Here is a 15782-nt window from a genome sequence, read left to right as displayed (position 1 = left end):
TCTCTCTCTCTCTCTCTCTCTCTCTCTCTCTCTCTCTCTCTCTCTCTCCAGCACACATCCCCCGGTGTGGGGTTTTAACTATTTATAGAATTTAAGCAGTGTATTCTGTGCATGTAAGAAGGAAGATGGAATTTTGTTGTTTCAGGTTTTGGGTTTTTATTGATTTACTGCCGACCCTGGCAATATGTCAAGAGTGCTAAATATGTATGGGAAGTGGATATACATCATAGTCTCCTCCTCCCCCCTCTCTTTGTCCATCTCCTCCTCCTTCCCCCCTCCCTCTGTCTGTCACCTCCTGCCCCATTCCTCGGTCCATCTCCTCCACCCCCTCTCTCTGACCTTGAGCCTTATTTATTGTTATTACAACTTCAGATTCTGTAGTGTTGTAATCATAAGTAAATAAACCATGGCAGCACATTTTCACAGCAGAGTACAATGCAGCATTTTCTTTCTCACAATAAGTTTTAACAGAAAAGTGGTACACTTTTGTCTTAAAAAAAAAAATATCACCTACATCTGTCCGAATGTTCATTAGAGTATTATGTAAAAATTTGTAGTATATCGGGCAAGAACTTTTCAACATTTTTGGTAACAGTGTTTGGTGTGTATTTTAAGTGCCTCGTTAGGTGTATAAGATCGCATGTGTATTTGAATGCAACATTGTGTCAAAATTTCAAAGCAATCTGTGAAGGACCTTCGGACATTTAAGATTTTGAACAAATGAAGATTTACTTTTTTTGTAAGAAAAATGGCATTAGTTTTGTCAGGGAATTATTATGCTTTCATAAATCTGCTAAAATTGTGGGGGTGGGGGGGGGGGGGGGGGGGTGTTGGCACTTGTGCGTGTACAAGCGTGCATTTGTGTTTAATGGCAAAATTTTGAAAAATAAAATCTTTTGTATTAATAAAAGTAATTGGTTGTTTTGTAAGAAAAAACTGTTACACACATATTTTCAATTTATTTTGTTTTCCTTTTTCAGGAGAACAATAATGCGCCTTATTCAAATCCTGAACTTGACATGATAACCAAAGATATAGAGGAACTCGCCAAAGAAAAACATATCCTTGAGACTGATATAGCACAAAAGGAAGCAGACATTAAAATTAAAAATGGTGAAATTAAAAGTCTTCAGGTAGGTTATCTTTCTTTGTTCATTAAGTGTGCATATTCTAGAAGGAAGTGATTGGATCATTAGAGTAACCTGTTTATTCAACAGCCCCCTTATTTAATTTGTTCATTGATAAATTATCATAGCCGGCCGAAGTGGCCGTGCGGTTAAAGGCGCTGCAGTCTGGAACCGCAAGACCGCTACGGTCGCAGGTTCGAATCCTGCCTCGGGCATGGATGTTTGTGATGTCCTTAGGTTAGTTAGGTTTAACTAGTTCTAAGTTCTAGGGGACTAATGACCTCAGCAGTTGAGTCCCATAGTGCTCAGAGCCATAAATTATCATAATCACTGATATCTAGTAACAAATTGACAGCTATACAGATCAAAAACAGAATTTGTTAAGTTACATGTGGACTCTGTTTGAATAAAAGTTTAGTTATTTATGGTTGAGAGAATTTAAACAAAGGTAAGCACGATTGAAAATGCAAAACTCTGAGCTTGAAGTGTAGCTCACAGAAAAATTAAAATCTGTTATCCTTAATGACTACATCCATTTGAACACACTTACTGTAAACTAACCTTGGTTTCCCTCTACAATTTCTACTTCTTACATTTCCCTCCGTTACCAAAATGGCACTGCCTTGGTTCCACAGGATGTGTTCTGAAAACTGATCCCTTCTTAATTTTTTTCTCTATTCAGTTCTGCACCTTGTCATTTGATCTGCCCATGTAATCTTCATCATTCTTCTACAGCACCACATTTCAAAAAATCCCATTCTCTTCTTGTCTGAAATGTTTATTTTCCACTTTTTCAGTTCTGTTGAAGTTTATGCTCCAGACAAAAATACATTCAGTAAAGACTTCTTTACATTTAATTTTATATCTGATGTTAACAAATGTCTGTTTTTCAGAAATATTTTTTTCGTTTTATTGCTAGTTTGCATTCCATGACCTCTCTGCTTTGGCCATCACTTATTTTGCTGCTCAAATATCAAAACTTATCTCCTAATTTTAGTGGCATATTTCCTAATATAACTCCTTCAGCATGGCCTGATTTAATTTGACTACATTCTGTTACCCTGTTGTCACTTTTGTTTACATTCATCTTGCAACCTCTTTTCAAGATCTTATCCATTCCATTAAACTGCTTCTTCAAGTCCATTGGTGTCTCAGATAAAATTGCAGTGTTTTCAGCAAATCTCAGTTTTTATTTCTTCTAGCAGAACTTTGATTCCTTTTTGTAATTTCTCCATGGCTTCCTTCACAACTTGCTCAGTGTACACACTGAATAACCGAGGATACACTACAACCCTGTCTCTCTTCCTTCACAATTACTGCTTCCCTTTCATGTCCTTTGACTCTCGCAACTGAAGTATGGTTTCCACACATGTTGTAAATAAACTTCTGTTCTGTGTTTTTTCTGTGCTTCTTTCAGAATTTCAAAGAGTGAATTCCAGTCAACAACGGAAAAAGTTGGTGTAAGACTTCCTTCAGTATAATCATAGGGTTGAATTGCCTCCCATTTTCCAGTATTTCTCTGGAACCCAAACTGATCTTTCCTAAGGATGGATTCTACCAGTTTTTCCATTTTTCTGTAATTAATTTGTATCAGTAGTTTGTGACCACGACTTGTTAAAAACTGATAGATCAGTAAATGCACACCTGTGAGCACCTGCCCATTTTTTAAATTGGGGTTTGCTTGTCTCATATATTTTGCACACCATATAGAATAGTTTGGTTGTGGCTGGCTCTCTCAAAAGTCTCAATATTTCTGAGGGAATGTCATATGGTCTAGGGTTCTTGTTTTGACTTGGATCTTTCTGTTCCCTGCCAAATTTTTCTCCCAGTATCATATCTCCCTTCTTAACTTTTTAAGTACTGGCTCTTCCCTCTGTGTAATATTGTCTCTTTTGTGTTGATGGTTCTTTGCTGTGGTAGAAGTACTTTCAGCCAGACAGGACACCAGTTATGAAACACAGACAGCTTTATTATGGAAATATACTTAACTCGGTGACAAAACAGCGACAAGATGTGTAAATATGCTTGCCCCAGGGTCACGGTTTGTACCTCACTTAAGTCCAATACTGTGACAAGATATGTGAATATGCTAGCCCTGGTTACACAATTTGTACCTCACTAAAGTCCTGGGTGATTGTTCTGAACTAGAAACATGGTAACTGAAGTGATGCATAAACTTAAGGTAGCTGGCTTGGGGTGTAATGCAGGATTGAATCTAGACTCTCGGCACTGTATATAAATATTGGCATGGAGATACCACTTTGCACACTTCCCGAAGGTGTTGCTCTTTTGCTGGCCTTACATTGGAACCCAGTGTGCACCACTTAGCTGGCCTCCAATGATCTGTATGGGCAGTTGCTAGTGCCAACTGTTGAATCTCAGCTTGGGTTGCCTGGCACAGTGTGTAACAATGATTGACACCACGTTCCTCCCTGCCCCTGTACACCCCCCCCCCCCACCCCCACCCCCCCCACCCCCCACCTCTGCACCATCATTGTGTACTGTGACGGCAAGTACAAGTAGTAGGGTTGGGAGATCTGGATTCAGACGCAGGTGAAAAGGCAAGAGTTGTGGTGATGGCGGATCGCAGATCCCCTTCCTCACGCTTCCATGCTCCTGGCAAGTGTTCAGAAACATCAGCCGAAGACCAGACACATTGTGCATGGTTGCACCCAAGAACTGTGAAGTTGCTGATTAAATATCTGCAACTGATGATGGTGAGGTGTCCAGAAAGGCAGCAGGTTTGAGCATTGCAGATCACTGTGGCAGGAGCTGTGGTACTGGTGGCAGCAGCAGAGGCCTTGTGTTGATCTCTGTGGGTGACTCACCCCAAGGGGAAGACTGCACTGGGCATGGGGAAGATAGGGATGGCTGGTACTGCAGAATCGTGTGAGGTTCAGCACCTGTGAACAAACATCTGCAGCAGTATCACACAGTGAAGAGAAGTGCAACTGATTCTAATGCTGCTAATGCACTCCAGACGATCCCCTCAAGACATAAAAGGCCCAAAGCACCTGTTCCCAATAATGAACACCCGATAGTACACTTTCCGCTGGGCCTGAACTTTGTGCACTGCAGAATAATGTAGGACTTCTGTGGTGCATGCATTGGACCATAACTGTAATTGTATGTGCAGCAAAGTGTGCTTCCAGTTGTGCACAGTACTCAGCCTAGTCATCCCACTGGCCATCAAAATCTCTGAATTCGGGTGCCAACATGGATGTTGCTTGTGGTGGTGGTGCTGCTGCTGCTGCTGTACACTGGAGCTGAAGAAACTGAGTAATGCATATGAGCACTGTTGTGTCTGCTGCCCTTGTAACTGTGAAACCTGAGTTAGCGACAGTTCCAACATTGGATTAGCCATGAAGACTAGCGACTACAGCTGCACATGAAGAGAGATGCTGCTGTACCTGCCAGCAACCTAGAACCAGACAGTTAGTGAAACAGAAACTAGCCACAGTCCCTTAGTAGAATAGGTAGCACGTAATAAAGACATATTGACAATGCCAGTTAAGCCCCTGGAAACACCAACTATTGCTGTTCATTGTCTGATCGTGTGGTGGTGGGAACCAACCGGGAACATTGTGCTGATGAAAAGTACCCTGTTGCCAACTTCGGTGTCCGGAGTTCAGCTGCTATGAGAGTGAGAGACCTTTAAGTAGACAGGACACCAGTTACAGGAACACAAAGAGCATTATTATGGAGACAAAATGGCGACAAGATCTGTGAATATGTTAGCTCTGGTGATATGGCTTGTACCTCACACAAGTCAAATCTTTAAATCTTAGGAGCAGCCGACGTCCAGGTCACAGTTATGTACTGGAAATATTTCAATGAAGTGCTGTATGAACTCGTGGAAGCCGACTCGAGCAAATACATGACCGCTTCCAAACACTTGGCACTGCACATACTTCCTGGAAGCGTTGCCCTGTTCATGGCTCTCCATTGGGAGCTAGTACAAACCGCTTGGCCAGCCTCTGGTGATCTGCACAGACAATTGCTACTGCCAACTGTTGAATCTCGGCATATGTTGCCTGGCATGGTGTGTGTAACAGTGGGTGATACCACAGCCTTCTAGTAAATTCCCTTGTACTGCCCTTGTATATATTTCTTCCACCTTTCAACTTTCCTTTCTTTGCTCAGTACTGGCTTGCCATGTGAGCTCCTGATATTCATACAGCTGCTTCCTTTTCTCAAAGATCTCCCCCCCCCCCCCCTCCCCTCCCCCCAATTGGTGACACGTATTTATCTACTACCTAGTTTTGCATGCCTGTAGAGCCTGGCATTTATTCTCTAGCCATATCTGCTTAGCTGTTTGTTTATTGTGTCACTCAGTTTTAGGATTATGTGCCTCAGTCTTAAAAACTGAATCCTTATAAAATCATTTTGTTGTCTGTCTGTCTGTCCTACTGTTAAGAACCCATTTTCTCATGAACAGGTAGACGAATCAAGCTTAAATTTAAGTTTCTGAGTCAGTTCAATCAAAAGATGTGGGCGTTTATGTCACATATTTTGTATTTGATAACTCACTCATCAGAGCCTATAGGGCGCTTCCAGTTGACCTAGAATCATGAAATTTGGCAAGAAGCAACATTTCACACAAGTAGTAAAGGAAAAATTCCGAAAATTGTTAATTTGTAATTTATCACGTGAAAAAACATTTGTTGCCATTTTTATCTGTCTGTCTATTAAGACCCATATTTCTCTGGAACTAGGTGGCATATCAATTTCAGATTTACGTCTCATATTAAGGTCTAAGATCCCTTGGTGGAATAAAAAAATTTAAGTTTCTAAGTCAATGCGATGAAAAGATTTGACCATTTATTTCACATAGTTTGAAACTCGCAGACTCGCTCATCAAAACCTGTAGGATACTTCCAGATGACCTAGAATCAGGAAATTCAGCAAGAAGCAGGGTTTCACAGTACAAGTAAAGTAAAAAATCAGAAACATGTTAAATTTTAATTGTGTCAAATAAAAAGTATCTTTTTGCCATTTGAGCATGCGTGCACCTGCTCAATTTGTTACAGTTTTATTTATTTATTTTTTTTTTAATTTGTCACATAAATTCAATATTTCATGTGTCACACAAGGATTTTTACTGGGCCTCGTTGTTTTACATATTTGATCCTCTGCTGCCTTTTCTACTTCATGTCACGAAGCTATCCATTTGTCTTTTATTACATTTCTTTACCCAGTTTCAGCCAATTGTTGACCAATGCTTTCTTTCCATTCTGTAATGTATTTCAAACCTTACAATGTCTCCAAGCCACATGTACAACCATCTTACATGATTCTTAAAGCAAGTGTTGTCAGTGATTAAATTATGCTCTGTGCAAATTTCTACCATTTGGGTTCCTCTTTCATTCCTCTCCTTCCCCAGTTCACATTCTTATACTAATTTTCCTTCTCCTCCTTTCCCTGCTATTGAATTTCATTCTCCCATCGTATTTAAATTTTTCTCTCTCTTAAATATCGGAATAATTCCTTTTATCTCATCATACATTATTTCAATCTCATTGGCAGAGGTAGTTGGCATATAAACTTGTACTACTGTGGTGATTGTTGGCTTCATGTCTATCTTGGGTACAATATTGTGTTCACTATGTTGTTCATACTTACCCATATTCCATTTCCTTATTTATTATTAGACCTACTCCTGCATTACTCCTATTTGTTTTTTGTATAGACCTGTGTACTAACCAGATCAGAAGTCATGTTCTTCCTGCTACCACACTTTACTAGTTCCCACTATATCTATCTTCAGCTTACCCATTTCCCTTCCTAAATTTTCTTACCCATCTACCCAATTAAGCAGTGTAATGTTCCAGGCTAACCCACAGAATGCCAGTTTTGTTTTTCCTGATGGTATCGGAGATCCAAATGGGGGTTATTATACCTCTAGAATATTTTACACAAGAGGATAACAAAATCATCAAGCCATGTAGTAGAGGTGTATGTTGTCAGAAGAAATAACAGCTGTAGTTTTCCCTTGGTTTCAGCTGTTTATATTACTGACATGGCAAGGCCATGTTGGCTGAATGTTACAGGAATAGCCAGCCAGAACTCGAGGGAAGATATATTATAAAATGTCATGTATATGATTACTGATGAATTAGGTATTATGTCTCCACTAGAGTTCTGATTGGCTATTACTTCTGTATTTCCATAAGCTTCCCTGTTTAGATACCAATCTTACTTTATTTGCAAGAGATAGATACAGTAAACGGTGGATCAGTGCATTGTGCACTGAATATTACTGAAGCTTGTGGAATCAGGTTACAATATTTACACACATTAAAGTAGACAAGTTAGAATTTTTGCGTTAACTCACCCTTTTTAGTATCTCTGAAATTTTGTTACATAATATTAATAAATTATTCTGAGTGTTCACAGTGGCATCTTCCTTTACAGACATCATCAGCTAACTATGTTGATCACTTTCAGATGTCTTCTTGTTCTTCATCATTCAGTGACAAGTGAAAATGAAGTGGGAGCAGAAATATAGTTTCCCGAGTGAGATTCTGTTCAGCTGTAAAATATGTCCGAACAAGAGTGTTCATACTACTACAAACCATAAAACAACATTGGTTAATTTAGGTCATAGTTGGATCAGGTGTAATATTACTACAGTTTTCTTAACTATTATCTTTGTAGGTACTTTGATATAGAGTTCCACTTCTATGAGCGGCTTTTTAACCAAGCCCTTTCTCTGTGCATTTTCTAGTGATGCCCAACAAAATAGTATTTAAACTAACATGTTTTGCCAGTATATATTTTTAGGTACAGAAACTTCAGGATTACGAATTGGTAATAATTCAACAAAAATAATCAGTTGTTTAAAATGTAATTTAATTGGTCAGATAAAAAATCTTCTTGCCAAGTGGCAGCAGGAGAACACACACGTAAGGGTGTCAAAGTTTGGCATTGAGAAGTCTGTGAAGGGTGATCCACAACATGAGACATGGAGTGCTGAATAGAAGAATTATTCTTTTTGCATGACAGTGTATGATCCCATATGCTCACAGCACACTGAATCAGTTGCCTCAGTTTGAATGGGAGATCACCACCCATCCACCCTACAGCTACAACCTCATGCCCAGTGACATCTCTAACACCACACTATTTTAGTAATATGGCGACAGTCTTAGAGCAGTAATATGGTGACAGTCTTGGTGAGTTCTCATGATATTATTTGTACTGCTCCTTGTGCCAGTGGATCCTCCTCCTAGCAGAAAGGTTGAAGGTGAAGCAGGAGAATTGAAGGTAAAGGACTGGTGAGGTTTAGGAAAAAGGATATAGTTTGGAAAATTTGCAGAGAACCCGAGGTCAGGGGAGACTTAGTTGACAGGATGATAAGGAAAGACTGATTGTTGGGAACTGCACCAGATGAGATTTGAAAACGTTACAAACTTATGCATGTACTTCTGCTGCAGCATGGAAAATGGTAATACTGTATCTTCTGAAGGTTGGAGTGATATCAAAGTAAGGAGAGCTCTTCCACCTTGCTGTGTTTGTCAGTTGACTGCAGTAATGACATGCATTTAGGATGCAGTTCTGTCATGCCTTTGTTCACAGCAGGTGCATGTTGTGCTGGGTAATGCACTTCCAGATGACTGAGCTATGTGAAGAACTTTGCTTAAATAAAGATCACACTTTCTAGAGCATTAGCCCAAACTTCCTTGCTGGAACTAGACACAGAATCTGAATTAAAGATTTATTGTGAGGCGTGTTACACTGTAGATTAAGACTTTGTGAGTTGGCTGACTAGGATTTATACAAATTGTTCACTTTCTATGACACTGCTTAGAGCTTAGCCTAATAAATGCTACATGTGTTTGTATCTTGAAATGTGCATCTTTAATCACAGTTTCTCATTCCACATGTAATATAAATCAGTACCTTTTGTGGTTAAAATTATTTAAACACTGTTTGTAAAAGGCAGCACCTCTTATTTAGAAAGTCTGACCAATTTGTCTTTCTAGGCTTGAGAGTTCAGTAAATTTGTACATCTGATGTTGGTAAACATTCAACATTGATTCAAATTCATTTAGATTGTTGCGCTTGCAGTTGCCTTGTATCTGAGGGTACGGCTGCAAGCACTTCTAGGCTGGTATTAGTGCAGAATTTAATCATCCGCCCTAACATTCGTTTTTTTCATCCTCTTTAAAATGACAAGTTCTATCATCTTAGTAGATTTCTTCCTCAGCAAATCGCGATTGGAACAGGCTCCAGGCAACCACGCACAATGCGTAGTAAAATTTTGTGTCATGAGCCACAAATCTGATTCATTACCTATAACCTTGTCCAGATGCATACCTTCGGATACATACATCCCATTCAAACAAATAGCTTACATGTATACACACTTATGTACTACTACATATATTCAAATGCATACAAATGAAATGCAAATGCATAGGAATTGAAAAGCAAATCCTAACTACACTTACACTATAACTTATAAACTACTATCTATTTACAATTCAGTCGAGTTTTTTACTCAGTTAAATATCAGTTTCTTTGTTCAGAGATATGAATGGCATTATGTCCTTATGAGGGTACAACCCTTGCACCTTCTGTGTCTCTGGGTGTGCCAACAGGTAGCACCCATCATGTGGTACATTATTAGGTGTGGCCAGGTATATAAAATTTGCCACTTTTTATTTATTCTTTTGATACTAGAAGCCTTGGGGGTGGTTTTTCAACATAGCCAAATCTCCTATTCTGTAGGTATATATTCGATTCAGATTTCTTTCAAACTTCGCTTGGGATTCACGGCATAGGCGTGAACCATTTATCATCAGGTACATTTGTCATGACAGTTTCACAGGGTGTGTATCCTGTGGACTTGTGTGGTAAACTGTTTGTGCATCTTTTGAAAGATGGGTTCAAGTTCCACCCACTTAGTGTGTTGGTTAGCTGCGTAGGTTATAATGTATCTATTTAAGTCACAAAAACATTGTGCTATGGGATTTATGCTAGGATTAAAATTTTCAGGCCTGGTCCATACGGATATAATTACATTGTTAATATCCCGCACGTCCAACACCAATCTGATACTGCCATCTGCTTTTGTTACAGGTAGCAGCAGGCTGCTATAAGGTGACATTGATGGATCTATGATCCACCAATGCAGCATTCTCTCTATTTGCCTCCCCATGGCTTACTTTTTTTGTCCAAGGCATAGAGTATGTAGCTCTACAGAAAGTATTGTGTGGTTTTACTTGCATATCGAATTCGTATCCATGAATAATTCTGAGTTTTACAGAAAATACTCTGACAAATTCGTGCAACAACTGTTTAAGTTCAGCTTGTTGTTGCTCACTCAGATAGGCTGATTCAGCTACCTTTTCATTGCGTTTTTGTTTTATGGTGACAGTTTCTTGTGCCCAGCCGGGTTCCTGTTCGTTATCGTTCTCCATGGAGACACTATCTTTAATGCACATTGTGTGTGGATCATCTATGGTTATGTGGACATGCCAGCAATAACTCACATAATTATCCGGGGTCCTAATTAGTGCCAGGTCAGTTCATCAGTTTTGGTAGAACAAGTTCCAGATGGCTTGGGAGAGGTCTATTTTTGCCTTCATTTGCCTAAGCACATCCAACCCGAGGATTCAAGGTACCACTAGATTCTTTACCACTAGGGATAAGCACTTGATGGCTTTGTTTTCCATGGTTATCTCAGCCTGCACCTGCTTTTTATGATTTGTACCCTGCCCCATAAAGCACCTACCACCTATTACACTACTCTTCCGACAGAATTTGCAATCTCCTCACCCGATCTATACATTTAAACAGCTGTTCATCAATAACTGAGACACTAGCCCCTGTATCCAGAATCACTGTCACCAGTATGCCATTTATTTGCCCCATGGTCTAGGGGTAGCGTCTTTGATTCATAATCAAAACATCTTCGGTCCCGGGTTCGATCCCCGCCACTGCCTAAATTTTGATAAATAATCAGCAATGGTGGCCGAAGACTTCCGGCAGTACAGTTGAAGAGGAATGGACATCTCTAAAAATGGCCATCACAGAAGTTGGGAAGGAAAACATAGGTTCAAAGAAGGTAGCTGTGAAGAAACCATGGGTAACAGAAGAAATACTTCAGTTGATTGATGAAAGGAGGAAGTACAAACATGTTCTGGGAAAATCAGGAATACAGAAATACAAGTCGCTGAGGAATGAAATAAATAGGAAGTGCAGGGAAGCTAAGACAAAATGGCTGCAGGAAAAATGTGAAGACATCGAAAAGATATGATTGTCGGGAGGACAGACTCAGCATACAGGTAAGTCACAACAACCTTTGGTGACATTAAAAGCAACGGTGATGACATTAAGAGTCCAACGGGAATTCCACTGTTAAATGCAGAGGAGAGAGCAGATAGGTGGAAAGAATATATTGAAAGCCTCTATGAGGGTGAAGATTTGTCTGATGTGATAGAAGAAGAAACAGGAGTCGATTTAGAAGAGATAGGGGATCCAGTATTAGAATCGGAATTTCAAAGAGCTTTGGAGGACTTACGGTCAAATAAGGCAGAAGGGATAGATAACATTCCATCAGAATTTCTAAAATCGTTGGGGGAAGTGGCAACAAAACGACTATTCACGTTGGTGTGTAGAATAGATGAGTCTGGCGATATACCATCTGACTTTCGGAAAAGCACCATCCACACAATTCCGAAGACGGCAAGAGCTGACAAGTGCGAGAATTATCGCACAATCAGCTTAACAGCTCATGCATCGAAGCTGCTTACAAGAATAATATACAGAAGAATGGAAAAGAAAATTGAGAATGCGCTAGGTGACGATCAGTTTGGCTTTAGGAAAAGTAGAGAGACGAGAGAGGCAATTCTGACGTTACGGCTAATAATGGAAGCAAGGATAAAGAAAAATCAAGACACTTTCATAGGATTTGTCGACGTGGAAAAAGCGTTCGACAATATAAAATGGTGCAAGCTGTTCGAGATTCTGAAAAAAGTTGGGGTAAGCTATAGGGAGAGGCGGGTAGTATACAATATGTACAACAACCAAGAGGGAATAATAAGAGTGGACGATCAAGAACGAAGTGCTCGTATTAATAAGGGTGTAAGACAAGGCGGTAGCCTTTCGCCCCTACTCTTCAATCTGTACATCGAGGAAGCAATGATGGAAATAAAAGAAAGGTTCAGGAGTGGAATTAAAATACAAGGTGAAAGGATATCAATGATACGATTCGCTGATGACATTGCTATCCTGAGTGAAAGTGAAGAAGAATTAAATGATCTGCTGAACGGAATGAACAATGAGTACACAGTATGGTTTGAGAGTAAATCGGAGAAAGACGAAGGTAATCAGAAGTAGTAGAAATGAGAACAGCGAGAAACTTAACATTAGGATTGATGGTCACGAAGTCAATGAAGTTAAGGAATTCTGCTACCTAGGCAGTAAAATAACCAATGATGGATGGAGAAAGGAGGACATCAAAAGCATACTCGCTATGGCAAAAAAGGCATTTCTGGCCAAGAGAAGTCTACTAATATCAAATACCGGCCTTAATTTGAGGAAGAAATTTCTGAGGATGTACGTCTGGAGTACAGCATTGTATGGTAGTGAAACATGGACTGTGGGAAAACCGGAACAGAAGAGAATCGAAGCATTTGAGATTGAAAGGAATATGTGGAAAACACTGATAAGGAGAAGGGACAGGATGATAGGACATCCGCTAAGACATGAGGGAATGGCTTCCATGGTACTAGAGGGAGCTGTAGAGGGCAAAAACTGTAGAGGAAGACAGAGATTGGAATACGTCAAGCAAATAATTGAGAACGTAGGTTGCAAGTGCTACTCTGAGATGAAGAGGTTAGCACAGGAAAGGAATTCGTGGCGGGCCGCATCAAATCAGTCAGTAGACTGATAAAAAGGCAGCCTGCACAAGTTCTACTTCTGATTGTTCCATTTGTCACGGATCAATCGTCAACTCCTCTCTGATGTCACAATCATCACTGTATCATAATAAATTAATATTCACATTCTGTCTGCCCCCCCTCTTTTGTCTTGCCGACCGTCTGGGAAGGGTGTACAACAATTGGCCAGAGTTGAAACTCTGTCACATGCTGCCGGTACCTGATCCATCACATCAGTTATCCTTACACTGTCCTTCGCAGTACAAGGTGAATTTTGTGACACATACACTTGTGACTGACCACTTCATGGCTGTAGCGGGGGCGGTGGCATTGAAATCACATTAATGTGGTTAACGGGTACATGGCCTGCTGGCATTGCACGTTGCGACTGCCAGTTAGTCGGCCCTGTCCGTTGCCACTGCTCATTACTCGTCCGCATGTTTTTATTAGCAAAGGGGGTATTACCTCTTCCTCCACTTCTTCTCTTGGATAAAATTCTCCCCTCCCTTTTGGTTGGAGGCTGGCTCGCATTAGCATAATGATTACCATAATACCCGCTGTGATGCCAGTTACCACTGCTGCTGGCACATGTTTGTCTTTTTATTATAGTTGTCCCCACGAGGGTATTTACTACTATGTGCAAATCCGTTCTTTCATAGAATGCCATTGCTTGATTTTGTATTTTATTGCTCACCTGACCATTATTTGAATTCCCGTATTCATTTTGTCGGGCATCGTCTTGAATAAGGTCAAGGGAATCAATTGTGCCCACAGATTGTTCAAACATTTACTAATTTTTTGCAAATAGTGTTCGGTAATTTTCATTTTAAAATTCACAAAACATTCCGCACCTGCATTGGTTCGTCGCAATATCGGGTCTCATTTAAGTAGCGTTCAAAATACTTTCGGAGATTTCAGCATCTGGTATTGAAAGGCTCGGGGTTATAAACCTGTTTTGTAGTCTTTCTTATACTGACAGAGACCAAAACATTGCCAGGAATTTACTTTCAAAATCTGAAAACATTGGACACTGATCGGCAATTTCCATTGCCTACAGAGCTGCATCACCAGTTATAAAGGATATTACAAAGTGTATCTTCAGTTGTTCAGTCCAAGATAAGGGCAACACATTTCTGAAACTTTTTACAAAAATCACTGAGTGAAGACTTTTCTTTTCGTCATTGAAAGTTTGGAATTGGCGGTGCCTAATCGAGGACTCCTCATGTGCTACAATTGGTAGCACACCTGCATCTGTCACAGCAACAATGCATGGAGATAGTGGCTGCATATTCTCATAGGCTGATTTCTCCATTCCGGCAATACTAATTGGTACATTTCCATACTGCTCTTTTCTTGGCGGTCTGTGGGTCACATGCAGTGGCTCCGCCACGCAATACTGTAATTGTACGCCAACATCAAGTCGACCCACAACTTCTGACACGCTCGTCAGTTCATTGTTCCAAACCTTGTGTAATATCAACAACAGTTTTGCTGATGATTTTCACTTGGCTCTCCAAGACTTTATGTGCCTTGTCAGGCTGGTCTACTTTATCATCTAAATTTGAAACTTGTTGCAGGATGTCTCTGTCCTGTACTACAAGTTCTGCAACTTGATCTTTGACAACATCGATTTCTTGTGACAGATACGAAGCAATTGTGTTGTCGTGTTGGTCGAGAAGCTCATTGAACTTTGTTAAAAATTGAGCATCTCGCTCTTGCACTCTTTTTTTCGCGAGCAATCTGTTCCAGTCTTTCCCTATCTTCAAGTTCATTGTGCTATAATCTCTCCTTTTCATCACGATGTTCATCTCCCAAGTCTAAAAGCACTGCAAGGAAGTATTGTAAAGGTGGTGATGTTGGCAACACATCAGCTGTCAATGTTGTTGCATCACATTTCTCTACACTATCAGCCGTGTGAATTTTTCTACTCATTTGAGTGTGTTCACTAGAATCGAAAGATACATTATCTGTGCAGTGTCACTCATTTTCCACTTGAGGAATTCGAGAGGTTGACGATTTGCCTTGTTCGTTTAATGCAAACTCTTGCACATCATCAGCTGCTTCAAATTTGGACATATTCTTGTTCTCTACTCACTTATCCTTGTGTGTCTTAACTATCGTTACTCAGAATCAATTTCACTGTCTCAGCAAAGACACACAGAAAAATATGATGCACAAAAATAGCACATCCAAGAAACGCTTAAATTACCCAAAACACACAGAAAAATATTGAACATATCCTAAAGAAACTCTGTATAGTGCATGTCAAGATAAATGTGTCCTACACCAGTAAATGACTTTTCACAGTACACCTTAAGCAACACTCCTGCAGTGTACTGTTAATATGCTTAACACTGCATAAATGATTATTTAAACTTTATTACACACGTATGAGTCTCCCATGTAATCAAACTTTACTTTACCTAATTGCCACACATCAGATTGTGTAACCTATTTGACTCAAAATCCTTAAGCTATGTTACACACAGTGAATGAAGTTTTAGTAAATGAATCTTTCGAAAAATAGTTGTGACAATACTACTATATTCACTTTAAGCACAACACTGTAATTAATTTTAGACAACACAGTCAGCACATTGCATGGCCCCCAGATACCTTTCCTTCTCTTGGCTGCCAGCCCAGAGGCACATGCACTTGCACCCTTACCTTTTGTAATTGGTTTTTGAATGCTGCCGTTTATCTCGGTTGAGACACCTGCTATACTGTCATAAAGCTGCAGACCCAAACTCTCCACTGCAGCAGTCTT

At 40.0% G+C, this 15782-nt stretch overlaps 1 protein-coding gene across 4 annotated transcripts in view; it reads left to right on the top strand.

Annotated features, from left to right (window-relative positions):
- Nucleotides 1–15782, top strand: part of LOC126473555 (epidermal growth factor receptor substrate 15-like 1) — a 179657-nt gene that overhangs the window by 61875 nt on the left and 102000 nt on the right. For all 4 annotated transcript variants that reach the window (XM_050100687.1, XM_050100688.1, XM_050100686.1 and 1 more), the window contains exon 9: nt 981–1133. In XM_050100687.1, coding sequence (XP_049956644.1) covers nt 981–1133 — 153 coding nt within the window. The remainder of the gene's footprint in view (nt 1–980; nt 1134–15782) is intronic.

The sequence above is a fragment of the Schistocerca serialis genome, chromosome 4 (genome assembly GCF_023864345.2).
Source record: "Schistocerca serialis cubense isolate TAMUIC-IGC-003099 chromosome 4, iqSchSeri2.2, whole genome shotgun sequence".
Classification (NCBI taxonomy): domain Eukaryota; kingdom Metazoa; phylum Arthropoda; class Insecta; order Orthoptera; family Acrididae; genus Schistocerca; species Schistocerca serialis.
This window is presented reverse-complemented; position numbering and strand designations above follow the sequence as displayed.